Source organism: Pleurodeles waltl, chromosome 9 (assembly GCF_031143425.1).
Source record: "Pleurodeles waltl isolate 20211129_DDA chromosome 9, aPleWal1.hap1.20221129, whole genome shotgun sequence".
Lineage (NCBI taxonomy): Eukaryota > Metazoa > Chordata > Amphibia > Caudata > Salamandridae > Pleurodeles > Pleurodeles waltl.
The window spans coordinates 1,001,302,779-1,001,317,552 of NC_090448.1; the positions used below are offsets into that span (position 1 = coordinate 1,001,302,779).

The following is a 14,774-nucleotide window of genomic DNA, read 5'->3' on the forward strand; positions in this document are numbered from 1 at the left end:
CTTCACCTCTGACCTGAGACTGTCATGTTTGTCGAGCTTGCCCCTTCTCACTTTTCAGGATATGTTCCCTCATTGAACTGGCTCTATCCGCCATTTTAGACTTAGAATACCAGCCTGCCTCTTTCTGTCGTCCCCTCTGCCTTTGTTCCAGCGTGAGCCACATTTCCCACCTCTTGCCACCATACCGCTTCACCGTCCACCGCAGCTGCCTTCCCAACCTCACAGGCCTCTCCAGGCACTGCTGCCGAAAACTTCCTGCTTGTGCTGACTCTACCACCGTTCCTCCAAGGGAAGCGCGCACCACCTCTCTGGGGCTTCTGTGAAGCTCCAAGGCAGCTCGGCACCAAGTTATGGCCCCATACGTGCCGCTGGCGCCTCCCAAGTGGACCCTTGACCCCACACACAAAGCGACACATCAAGCTTTCATCCTGCTCGGGCATCTTGCCTCACGTCTCACCGGCCGGGAGACCCAGGTACCGAGTTCTAGTGTGCTGCTGCTACGCAGCCTGCCATGTTCTCCCTGCAGGAGAAGTCTGTATTGACAAAGCCTGTGACAGGCACAGGATGTATGGAAAGAAATATCATCATATGTGTACTACCCTCGTTGATTACTCTTCGTCTTACTCATCCTTGACCCAGTCATAAAGCAATAAGAATCATACACAATCACAGATCAGGAAACAAAAATAATTTATGCCAACACTAATCCCACACTACTCTCAACTTCGTGCTACCATTGCATTATTGCCCAGCCAGGTGCCTATGATCATCGATTCTAAAATCATTTAAGTACCACTTGGGGCTCCAGTCCGCTATCTCCCGACAGCATATTGGTAAGAGGTGTTCTCCCCAAGCATGGCCTGGTCCCAGGTTAAAGGGCGAGGCCCGTCTCTAATTTCACCTCTCCTGATCCTTGTCCGAGACAGAAAACAAAACTGGTAGTGCTGAGGGAATGGTGTACTGTTATATTCCCAGGTGAGGCTGGGATAGGCTGGTATTAGAATTCCTATTTGGTTTCCTGTCATGCGATTGGGTACAATTCGCATGGCTAAATTACTGGGACGAGGAGGTAATTGCAATAACATTCTTTCGGCCAACATAGAATAAGAAATCACTTTTAAGATTGGGAGAGAACTGAGGAGGTGATAAGTTATCCAAGCAGAAAATATCCATTAATACACCCCGTCTGATGAAAAGTAAAGAAAAAGAGGGAGTGTGAAAATGAACCCTTGGATAGAGGATGTCACAGGGAGACAGCACCAAGCTTCATAGCACCCAAGCACCTGCTTTTGAAAATGCGAAAAGAAAGGAAATGGGAGAAAAAGAAAAAAAAAAAAAAAACAACAATAAGAAGTAGGAGTATGGTTGACTGGATGTGGTAGCATTGGAACAGTACATTCTGTCAGTGTCTTGACTTTAGCTTCACTGGCGAGCCGACAGTTTACCAGCACTCTCCAACTTACTACCAGAGAACCAACCTATTTACATTATTATTCAGATAATTAGGATTAATTCTTTGTACAACTCGGAAGAATCACTTTAATCGCATGTATTTTTCGGTTTTAGTCTTACAAAGCAGTTAAAACCAAAAGGACAATCTGGTATGGCATGAGATAAAAAGAAGTTAAAGTTAAATTACAAATAAATTAAGAGCTAAATGTATATTTATCTCTTGTCAATAGAGAGCATATAGAAAATGTTTCTGGGGATCTAACGGGGGACCAATAGTGATAAGAAATTTTAAAAAACACGATGCATGTTGGAGTCAAGTCAATTACAGCATACCTCTCTGCAATGCCCAGTAACTAGATCCTTAGAGTTACAAGGTTGATCACTTAAAACTGAAATTTGTTACAATTCCATATTCAACATTTGATTGTTAAGATCCCGCACCAAGAAAATTTAAATAAAGTGGTTTCAAACAGAAGACTAAAAGAGCAGTCTGTTTCAGGAATCTCTGCTAATGTTCGGCCCACCGAATATTTTGGCCTCTTCCCCTCCCACCCCCTCAGTTCCCCAACATTAGGGCAGATTGAGAATGCTAGGGCATAACAACAAATAAACAGGTTCTTAGCATGAATGAACAGATAACTCTAGAACTACCTTTTACAGCCATGAAAAACAGGACTAAACATTTGATTATGTCAAATATTCAATATTTTAACTCAAATTCTTATGTGGAGGAGCACTGAACAAAGAATGAAGACTTCTTACTTGTGTTGATGCCAGTTCTGACTGCAAGACCTGATTGGCATCTTCTAGAAACTGATTTCGGTCCCTGAGCTCTGCCTCAGCTTTGTATCGAGCAGGTGGCCTGAGTGGCAAATAAATTGATACATGGTTAAGCAACAAAAAAAGTAACAGTTCCCAGAAGAAAACATGCCTCCCCCTCTCTCCCCAACATCACAATGATGGTAATAAAAAGAAAAAAATAATAATAATAATAAAACACACACACACACACACACACACCCCAACAACACTTTTGCATTCAAAAGGGGTGCATAAGAAAGATGTTTTTTACTTGGATTGTTGGGCCACTTATTTTGTGATCCAAGGAGCATGCAAAGACATCGTTTGCAGATTTAGATGTATTCTATGTGTTATATATTTGATGATAGGTTTCCATTAGCATGTGACCACAAATTCAGTTGTTCATGTAATAAATCTGAAACTTTACATATGCAGTCTGATTTATTTTGTGAGTTGCTTGCTACTTTTAGTAGTATTGTGCTAAAAGATATCACCAAGTTGAAAAAATATAATTTAACATTTACTTACCTGCAGTACCGAACTGAATCATGTACACCCCCTAATATGTAATACTGCCAAATTTCATAAAAATCCAGATGACTGTTTTTGTGCTATGCAAAATACACAAGTCTATGGAAAATGCATTTGATATGAGAACAGCTTTAGGACCCCCCCCCTTTTTTTTGCATCCTCCTTGATCAAACACCACAAAGCCTTCAGCCCTCCCAAAATGAAACGCGGGTATCAGGTCTGCAAAGTTTCACGCACATTCGTCAAATGGGTGCAAATTTATATTCGGGGACAAATATCTGAAAAATCCCTCTGTTTGGTCACGCTAACTAGAACTACAGAATGGATACTGCCACTGTGTGTGTAATATATATATATATATATATCAATCAATCACCCCCCCCACGCCCTTCAGTCGTGTGTGGGTTGGGTGGTTATAGGGGTGTTGGACGCAGGGCCGGCCCATAGGCCAGACCCTGCGGCCATCCCCCGCCGCGCACGGCCTTCGGTTGGATTAAAGTAGAGCAATGAAGATTAGTTTACAATTAAAAAAAAAGATTTAAAAAAATAATAAAAAAAAAAAAAAAAAAAAAAAAAAAAACACACCCCAAAAGGTTACAGGGACGTTATAGTTAGGAAGTAGAATTATAAAAAAAATAGAAATTCAATTAAAAAAAAATTTAAAAAAGTTACAGGACGTTATAGTTCTGAATTTACGTGCACAAAACCAGGGAAATTCAGCAGTTAAGAGTTATTTCAAGCAACTATAACTAGCGGTCTAAGGTAACTACAACTCGTGCAGTCGCTATGCACTGCTAATTACCCCAGATATGACAGCACTTATGACAACTTTTATAACGTCAATAAAAGTATCAATGAAATATTAGAAGTTCAATTACTGAAGGAAAAAAAGTGTGCGTGGCAAGTTATAGTTACCTTAGTTACATGAAATAACTAACTATAATTGCTGAATTTCTCTGGTTTTGTACAAGTAAACTCAGAACCTAACTAGAATGTCTCTTTAAAATTTGGTTTCTTTAGTGAAGAAAAGAAGAATAAAATACTTATATATATATATGCAACATAGTAATAGCATATAGTGTAGTAGCATACAGTGGAGTGGCTTAAAGTGTAATATGGCGTGGAGTGGCGTACAGTGATGTGGTTTAGACTGGAGTGGTGTATTGTGGGATGGGGCAGAGTAATAGCATACAGTAGAGTAAGGTGCAGAGGAGTGGGGTAGAGTGGAATATGATACAGTAGAGGGGCAAACACTGAAGGTTTATACCATAGAATGGCATGGCGTGCCGTGGAATATCGTACAGTACAGAGGAGTGGCGTGAAGTAGAATAATGCAGAGTGGAATAGCGTAGAGTAGAATAACAGAGTGGAGTGGAGTAGACTACAGTAATGCACAGTGGAGTGGGGTAGAATGAAGCAGCACATAGTGGAATGGTGTAGAGTGAAGTGGTATCCAATGGACTAGCATAGAATGGAATGGTATACAGTAGAGTGGCATAGACTGGAATAGCATATAGTTGTGTACAGAGCAGTGGCCTACAGTGAAGTGGTGTAGACTGTGGTGGTGTACACAAATGAGGTAAAGTGTAATAGCATACAGTGGAGTGGTGTCCAATGGAATACCGTAGAAAGGAGTGCGGCACAGTGGAGTAGGATACAGGGGAGTGGCATACAGTGGAATTACGCAGAGTGGAATAGCATATACTGGAGTAGCAAATAGCGGAGGGGCATAGAGTGGAGTAGCGTAAAGCTAAGGGGCATAGAGTGGAGTTATGTATAGTGAAATAGCATACAGTGGCATGGGGTAGACTAACAGCATACAGTGGAGTAGGGTCCAATTGAATACTGTAGAATGAAGTGGCATACATTGGAGTAGCACACAGTGGTGTGGCAAACAGTGGAGTGGCCTACAGCAGAATGGCGTAAAGTGTAATAGCGTATACTGGAGTAGTGTCCAGTGGAGTGGCATAGAGTGGAGTGATGAACAGAGTAATAGCTTGAAGTGGCATAGAGTGGAGTCTCTACGGTGGAGGAGGTGTAAAGCGTAAAATATATTGAGTGGCTACAGTGGTGGGCAAATGGATGTAGGTGAAGTTTAGTAACAATGGGGATTATGGGTTGCAGATTAACACAAAACTTCGAATTGTGCTGCTGTCAAGAAAAGAAACAAGCATTTACCTAGTACGTCATGGACAGTGTATTGAGTTATGAGTTAAAACATAAACTGGTGGGTAAATGTCCTAAATCTGACCATTGGAGAAGGTCATGGAGAAGAAGCCTTGATAGCCATTCAAAGATAGCTGCTGTTTTGCACAGTAAGGACAGTGAGCTTCCTGTATAAAGAAACTCTTGCAAGGTTCAAACCAGCTACCTGGGTTGCACAAGCTCCTCACTGCACACTTCAACAAGGGAATTCCTGAAGACAGTAGTGTTCTCTCAGAGAATCTGGTCATTTGCCAATTCTGATGAAGTTTCGCTTCTTCCATGTATCCCGAGTGAGAATAGTGTTTGTACTATGCAGACTCTGTAGTCCACGAGTCCCTGCCCTTTGTACCTCATCAAGGAACAGTATTCCAATACTGCATGGACTCAGTCTTCTACAAGTCGCTGCCTCCGACACCTTCTCAAAGATTAGTGTTTCTGCACGACATGGACTCCGTCTCCTATGAGCCCAGCCTCCTTTCCTCATTCAAGATGTGTTCCTGTACTGCACGGACCCATTAGTCTGCCACCTCAGCCTTCACTTTAGGTCGCCCTGCCATTAAATCACCATGGCTAGTGTTTTTTCTGAACTTTAGTCTCCTGAGAATATAGCGTCCGTTCTTTCTATCTCCCCCCTCGTGGGCAGACACTTCCCTTTCCTTCCCTACGCCCTTTTTTTCAGTGCCTCGCTACGGATATTGGAAGACTTCGGAAAAGGTAAGGAGCCACGCATAATGCATTAAAGGCAACAGTCTATTTTCGAGGTCATTACCATAACTGCGGTGAAACACATTGCTGAAGAGACTTTTTATATAAAAGAAACGTTGGAAGTCAGAAAGATACAACCCTCTTATTACATGAACATTTATTAATATAAATAACAATGAGTTACCAATAGAAGAGGGGCAAAATTCCGCTGATCCCTGGGTATGTGTGGAATGACATGCATTTGATAAAATAAGTGTACAAATGTAATAAGGTCATATTATCATTGCATGGTATCGTTTGTACGTATGCATTAGGTATTTCCCTCATGAGGAGTCCAGACCGCTACAGGTACAACAACAACAAAAAAAATAGAAAGAGTAGCAGAATAGCTGAGAGAACTGCAGAGGGACAATCCAGCAGATGATCAGGAGTGGTCTTTTCTCAATCCAATTCGGGGTCAAGGGCAACAAGTTTTTATGTTTACTTTGTCCTTGGGACAAGTAGGCCCAACCCCCTGCAGCACAAACCCTTTGGCTGCCTGATTACAGAGAGTGGAACTCTCTGCAGTTGAGGTAATGTGTTTCCAAAAGACAATGCTGTTCGAACTTGTATTTATGGTTCATTATTTGAAAGCCTTCATTATTAGGGTGAGTGCTGTAAATAAATGTTTTACGGTCACACTTCACTACTGACGTTGGTTCCAGTAACCCAAAAATAAACGTGTATATACAGGTTTGAAAAGTTTAGGCTATGAGGCTAAGTATAATGCTCCCAGAATGCTCTCTGATTATATGCAAATGAAGTGTCATTTAGTAAAATGTGTTGATGCATGCTAGTATTTCCCAAAAATATTTCTAATGGAAAATCAGTGTAACCATTTTCAACACGATTATGGGAAGCATGAAAATAAACAAACACTGACAAAGCCAACTGATCTGACATATTTTAAGTTTTTTAGTTTCATCAATGCGTGTCTTGTTTTGACGAAAGAGAGAGAAATAGAAGTTTAATAAAAACAAAATGTCCTTGTTAACACCAGACCTAATTAGGGACCAAGACCCACATGTAGGTAGCTTTTTGCATGTCGCAAACAGCGACTTTCGCTGTTTGCGACATGCAAAAAGCACACTGCGATGCACAAACCCAGTTTTGCGATTCGGTAACCTGGTTACCGAATCGCAAAACGGGTTTGCGACTCGCAATTAGTAAGGGGTGTTCCCTTCCTAATTGCGACTCGCAGTGCAATGTAGGATTGTTTTGTGACCGCGAACGCAAACCAATCGCAGTTTGCACCCATTTCAAATGGGTGCTAACACTTTCGCAAAAGGGAAGGGATCCCCATGGGACCCCTTCCCCATTGTGAATGTCACTGTAAACATTTTTTCAGAGCAGGCAGTGGTCCTGTGGACCACTGCCTGCTCTGAAAAAATGAAACAAAAAGGTTTCATTTTTGTTATGCATCTCGTTTTCCTTTAAGGAAAACGGGCTGCATTACAAAAAAAAAAAAACTGCTTTATTGAAAAGCAATCACAGACATGGTGGTCTGCTGTCTCCAGCAGGTCACCATCCCTGTGAGGGCCGCCATTCGCGAGGGGGTCGCAAATTGCGACCCACCTCACGATTATTCATGAGGTGGGCATTTGCGAAGCCCTTGCGAATCACAGATGGTGTCAGGGACACCATCCTACATTCGGATTTGCGACTCGCAATTTGCAGGTCGCAAATCTGAACCTACCTACATGTGGCCCCAAATTCTTAAAGAAAGTCACAAAAGTGCACCCATGGTATATGTCGTACCCTATAAAATATTTGTGAACTGTATTTTAGCATGGGTAAATACGATGTGTAGATTTGCTCATGTAAAAATCTATTGAGCATTTGCAAGTTCATTTTCCCTCCAGCCACTTTCTTCCCAACCCTGGAATAAGTTCTAATTCTGCCATTGTCAGGAGTAAATGTCCAACCTTTCTTATTATGGGAAAATATTAGAGAGAAGCTGGTAAAAATCTTTAAAACATGCAGGTTAGTAGGTTTGCAGACTCAAAGGCATTCCAGCCCTAGAACTATTGCTTACTGCTTCCTCCAGCCCCAGTATGCAGATCTGCAGAAAGGTGGCAAAATAAGGAAATTGCTACAGTAGGGATTGAAACTGCAAGTATTCAAGCACTACTATGGTAGTAGCCCTGGCATAATCAGAGAGGCTATTATCAGAGCACTTACATAATGAGATTGCTGCCATAATTTGTCGCCACACTACATGGCACCAAAGGGACAAGTAGATCTTTTTACAGGACAAGTAGATTTGAGAAGCAACCTGTCCACTGGACAAGTAGATATTTTAATAAATTCCACACCCCTGTTGGTGGGCGATACCTGTGGAGAACATTGCAGCTGACACCTGCCTTGGGTTTCTCCAGATTTACCAATCAAAGCAGAGCCACGCATGTTGGCCTTGCATTCCTTCGCAAATCTGACTTAAGTATTGTATTGCCCATGCAACACCACGAGTGACACAAGAGTACCGCAAACCTATAATACAGCTAGGCTATAGCTAGATTTTGGGCCACGGTATACCATGATAACTTAGCAGTATACCGAGGTACATGGTGATGACAAGCCAGTATATCTTTGGGTAATGGTTGTTTTTAGGGAATGGAAAGGCAGCATATTGTTTTTACTACACTTTGACTGTGTTCAGTGTTCGGGTCTTAGATATCACACCACCAAAATTTACATCATCTCAAAATGTTTTGTGGTGATTTGGCAAACGGGTGGAAAGGTATTAGGGCACCAATATCCGAGAAATTCCTATCTTTGCGAATACTAGCTATAACTACAGAGTGGCAAACAGATTTAATGCATTTGGTTTACATAGTCCTGTGACCATAAATGTTTAGTTGTTCATGAAGTTATTCTGAAACGTTACATATGCAGTCTAGATTATTTTTTGGGGACTTAGGGGTGCGCTACATACAAAGCCCAAAGTGAATGAAAGCTAATCATTGTTTTTGTAAAAATTAATATTTTCCTAATGGCCAATTATGAGGTCCTCCATACAGTAGTTGGTGTAGCTCACTGCTAGGTCACTTTTCCATTTTGTTGCACAGGAGTATATAAGGAAGATGCTTTTTCTTTGGCTTGTTGGGCACGGTTATATTTTGTGAGCCAGGGAACATGCAAAGAAAACGTATGTAGAGCAAGACGTATTTTATTTGTTTAAGGATTTCTATTAGCATGTGACTATAAGTGGGTCTTTCAGTTTTTCATTTAGTAAATCTGAAAATGCATTTGAGTTTTTTTAGGGCTCCCTTGCTACTTTTAGTAGTATTGTGCTACAAGATATCACCAAGTTGAAAAACCTTCTAACATAAGAAATACTAACTCTACTTACTTCCAATACCCAAAGAATCTGCGCACCCTAATATCCAATGCTTCAAAATTTCAGCAAAATCTGACTGGCCATTATCGCGCTAAGCAAAATATAACAGCCTATGTAAAATAGATTGGGTATTAAGCCAGTTTTGGGCCTCACCCTTTTTCTTTGAACCCCCTTGACCAAACGTTGCAAAACTTTCTGTTCGCAGGCAATGAAACAGGGGCAGTAGGTCTGCAAATTTTCATGAACCTTCGTCAAACAGGTGCAAGGTTATTAAGGAATAGAAATCTAAAAAATCCCTACCTCTGGTCACCCTTGCTATAACCTCAGAGTGGCTATCACCACTCCACTCTGTGAGAGAGAGATATATATATATATATATATATACACACACACACATACACACACACAAAGTTGTCAAACAAAAGATGTAATTTAGAAATATTTATTTGACGTTATTTTAAAGACATTCAAAATGAATCTAGCTTTTTTTTTTAAATAGTTTAAACTATTTGTATAGATAATTTTAATACATTTACTTTGGTTTTAATACATATTTAACAAATGCAATTCAAAATTAAGTTAGTGTTGAAGTATTTTATTTTTTCAACTTTTGAATTAAATATAATATTTACATTATTAAACCTTAAAAAAGCATCTACATGTAAAAAGTGTTAATTTTACACTCGTAATTTAGACTGCCCCCGGTTTCTCTCACTCACAGACACAAGTTACGATTTTCTTTTTTTTAGATTTTTTTCAACTATGGATAAGTTCTCTAACCCCCTGTCCTTAAAATATAGATTGTTATTAAACTCATTACTCTTCTCCATACCCTCTTACACACCACATACACTCTTCTCCAAAACACATCACCCTCCCCTGTACTATTTAAACACCACTCACCAGCAGTAACATCTAAAAATCCTTCACAAAAAAACACTACATTAATATCTCCCCTCACCACTCAACAACACACACCAGCACATCAAAATAACACGCTTTCATAGTACTTTCCACTCACACCCACGTCCTCTCATGACTACACAAATAATACAAATCCTGTACCAACTTCACTCCGAAATTCTCAATCTTCTCCAACATCCACTCCTACACAGCAACATTATTTCACCTGACTCTCATCCATTGCACAATTTAGGGCCTAAGAATATGACCCACATGCTCCACCACCACCCCCAACCCCTACTCCTTCCATCCTAAACAGACGCAAAGAAAATAAACAACATACCACTCTTCACAGTTTCACATCCCCATTTCTATTACACAACAATACTACTCTACAAAAAGAACAGAACTCACCATCTCCACCACCGACACACACACAGACCCAACAAAATGCCTTCCAAGCCTGCTGGATGAGGAACACAATATAGACAAGCATTTGCAATGCAATGGGTCTCGCATTTGCTCGACTAATATTTATTAGCGTTGTATAGTCCTAACCGTTTTTTTCTTGCCACATAAACTGAAAATGAAAAGTAATACAGTTGTACATAAGCGAGCCGATTTAAAGTGCCATGCGATGGCATGAGCGTGAAAGAACACACAAAAGGAAACAGAAGTTCGCTTGCAGTCAAACCTATTGGCAGTAATGCAATTATCTATGTAACAGGGTCTATGTCATGCAAAGCACTCGACTACTGCCCAGCACGATCGCGCTGCGTAGGAAATAAAAATAATAAGTAGTCCAGAAGCCATGCAGAAAACATGGAGCCTTGTATATTTTCAGTTGATGACTGGAGGGCATAACATCAGAAAAGGCATGACTTATGCATGGCTTTCACTAGTGAAATTAAGTGAATTTTATAAGGCAAGCCCACGAACCAACGAAACTGATGGGTGTGGGTAAAAGCCCACAGAGATTACAGCAGGCTAGAGCGCTTGCACGCTCGACCCTAAAAAGAAGGACAGGCAAGAGAGCAGGAAATGTGGTCTACTCCAAAGCAGTGCTGCAAGGACATAAACAAGAACAGGCAAAGCCAATAAGTCTTGCTTTTTGTCTCTGCTAATACTTTCTGCAGATACTGCGGAGTATGATAGGAAGGGATGGGGCGGCATGACCTGGGGGTGGTCAAACAACAAGGAAAGCACAGGGGCTGGTGATGTGACGGGGGAAAGCAGCACACTAGAGAGAAGGGTGAAAGTAAGAAATCACATCCACTCCAATGGAGTGCTGGAAGCAAAAGATAAAAAGAGAATGTAAGCAATCAAATGATATAAGCCACCCTATCAAAAGGTTGATAAAGAAGCAATGCTCCAAGGGAGAGAGACACAAGAAATGGAAGGAAAGCAACTGAATAGAAGTAAGCAAATGCAACTGACAAGAAAGCCAACAAATGACAAGCAATGAGCAAACTCGGGAGTACACTGTAATTATTGGTATTATGCACAACATGTCTTCATGAAAAGCTGTCTGTCGGTGAGAAAAAAAGTCCTTGCAATTGAGAGCAAAAATATACAAGTCGCCAAATCAGAAACAGTACACTGGAAATGCTCGAGTTCTGGGGCAAACAGAAGAATGGACAGGAACGTTTTTGAATGAGAATTAGTTGAATGGGACAGACAAGAAACCCTTCTAATCACGAGCAAGGATTACGAAACGAAGACAAAAAAAACCTTCTAATCATGAGCAAGGGGCTGACCCAAAGCACATTCTATGTACTGAACACAGCAAGCGTTCAACCGACAGCTAAAGCAATCTGTAAATAAAAAATAAAAAATAAAGTTCTTATGAAATCCAGCTGTGAAACAGTTAGCCCGTTACTAACTATAAAATCTAGATTCTAATTTATATTATTTTCATGATTTGTAGAAGAAAGCCAAGTTTTTAACGAGCTTTCTCCCGATAAAAAAGTAGTTTTCGCTACTAGCACTAAGTTTCTCACGGTGTTACGTGCACCCTTCATCATCGATGGTTTTGAATTCCCAGCAGCGCTGATCAGGGTTCTTTGGATCATTACATGATATGCTACAATAATGTGAACTGTTAACGGATTCACGAGATAAAGGCGAAAAATGTAAAAGAAAATCTCTCGCAATACATTATTAAGATTTCTGTTACTTCTTAATACTGTCCATTATAGCAACTGTGTATAAGACGGAGAACACACTGATATGGTGAAAAATTCTGATAATGTGTTAGTGGTGTGGTCGATTGTAATATCTCTAAACAGATAGAGCGGCTCTGTGGATTGCTTGATCATTACTATGAATGTATTGTACTGTGTTCATTCTTTGTAGTTTGGTAAAAGTTAATAGAAATAAATGCAGCCTAAGGAGGGAAGTAATAAGAATAATGTTAACAGAAACAAGAGTTGGCAAGGACTATCGTTTTGGCTTTGCATACTGAAATTTACTAGCAACTTCATCCATACACAAGTATAGCAGGGAAAGCAGTAATGGAACTTTCTTCACACTCAGGACAATGTGTAACACCTACAGCAGCAGCACAAGTTTTCTTTTCAAACACAGAAAAGATACAGAAGCTGAATCACACACGAAAAGATACAAAAGCTAGATCACATACAACAGCTGAAGTGGCAGTGCAGACATCTCATGTCCTTGATCTTCTTCAAGTTCCCATATCAGGAAGTGGATAAAAAGGATAAGGCCATAGGGAAAGCAGAGGGACTGTTGGGGTACAAAGGAAGCAGCAGAAAACAGCCACTGTGCTACTACTAAGCAATTACACTTCTGCACATCACTAACTAGACAGGATTTATATAGTGGCCATCATCTAGTTATGGTCTCACTATTGAGGTAATATTTGTAATACCGCATGCAGTTCTGAAGGTTACTTCTAGAGTCTTGTGTTCAATTTAGAGGCTAGCTCAGTCTTTCTTTGTCCAGTTCTGTAGATCACCTCCGGATCTGTGTGTCCAGGTTGGGAGTTTGCCAGTAGTTTGTTGTTCTAGGTGCTGGAGGATGCCTTTGGAGAACGGTGTCCAATTCTAATGACCACCCAGGAGTGATCTCTCCAGCTCTGAAGGCTATCTGAGTAACGTATTATGCTTTGATTTTATTTAACCTTGCAACATTTAGCTAAATACAGACAGGTCACCTATGGCACTTCACAGTTCTAAAAGTGTCTAAGTTTCAGGGCCCTCTAGTCTCTGTGTTAGACAATGCACTGGACTATCAGCTGTGGGGAGGCTGAGAGTTTATAATTCAATGAACTTGTTATATAGCATTTTACATAGCACTTATGCACGTCTGAGTGCTGTAATTAACAAAGTTATTATTAGCCAATTTAATGATGCTCAAGACCACATACGCAGTAATATGCTCCATTAGGGAGGCCTCATCTGGAACATTATTAAAGCTATAGAAGCCACCACTACAATAATGTGCCTGGCTTTGGAGAGCTTATCTGAAATGCTGTATTCATATCTGCAGGCTACAAAAGAACCATCGCTCAAGGTACCATCAAAAGCACTTTTTTAGTTTTACTGGACACAACTGATTTTTTTTTTTTTTTTTACTCTGGGAGCCTCATCAGGAATATTGTATCCAGTTCTGAAGTCCTTATCAAGGTGTATTGTGCCTCGTTTTAGAAAACGCATTTTAGGTGTTGGGTTCAGTTGTGTTGGGTTCAGTTGTGGAGGCCACTCCTAGAGAAATGATTCCAGTAAGAGACATGTTGACCAGTTGTGTGGCCTCATCTGGAATGAGGAGTCCGGTTATTGAATGCAGCTCTGTTGCGTTTGTACACTTCTCTAAGCCAGTTCTAGGGTACTGTGTACAGTTGTACTAGCCACCTCTGGCATGCAGTGTGGAGTTCTGAATACCAAACTGAAGTGCAGTACTAACTTTATTTATTGATGGGCGATTTTGTGTGAATGTGTCAGTGAGTGAGCGGATGGACGGGCAACTACTGAGTGAATGTGTAACTGAGTTGGTGATTAAGTGTGCATACAAACATGCTTGTCCACTGATGCATACCGTTCTGTGAAAAACTACAAGAATTAATGGCTGAGTGAATACATTGTTGAATGAATGAGCACATTGGTGGATTAATGAGGGCAGTTAGGAATGAATGAAAGAGTTGCTGGATAACTAATGAAGTGCATTAATGAGATGTTGGATACATGTATTCTTTAGACAGTTTACACTAGGCTGTGCTCCGCAAAAAATAAAAAAATAAAATAATAACGCAAGTCAGAAGGCTAGTCAACGCAAATCCTATACCAAATCCTGACACACCGCAACCCAAATCTACAACCTAGCATGCGCAACTAGCGGAGTCTTTTTCCAAAACGCATAAATCCTTCTGCCCCAGTGCTCCATTGTTTGGGCTTACATGGCAGTGCTGCACATTCTGAAAATCAACAAGCACAAAACAGGGTTTAAAAGTGAAAGTGGTAACTATACGAGCTGCACTGGTTTTTGATAAATGGGGACTATAGTGGCTGGTGTGCTCCTCAGAAAAGAAATTAAGAAAATTAATGACAATATGACGATCACGTCTCTTTCTGTGAAGCATCAATATACATAATTGAAGCTAAGTGTACTGTGTTTATAGTGCCAAAGTGCCCAATCAAGCAATCTTTGTACCAAAGTAGGTTAAGCTATGTGTTAAATCACTTCTGGATATATTGTATAAATCACAATGCTTCACCCACGAAAAGAGAACACAAATTAATACAAGCATTTGCAATGCAACGGGTTTTGCGTTTGCTAACTG

The 14,774-nt window shown here is 40.5% G+C and overlaps 1 protein-coding gene across 1 annotated transcript in view; it reads right to left on the reverse strand.

Moving 5' to 3' along the window:
- The window catches only part of KNSTRN (kinetochore localized astrin (SPAG5) binding protein), a 96,383-nt gene that overhangs the window by 70,083 nt on the left and 11,526 nt on the right, over positions 1-14,774 (reverse strand). Inside the window, exon 5 of the mRNA XM_069208586.1 lies at positions 2,215-2,314. Within this exon, the coding sequence (XP_069064687.1) occupies positions 2,215-2,314 (100 nt within the window). The remainder of the gene's footprint in view (positions 1-2,214; positions 2,315-14,774) is intronic.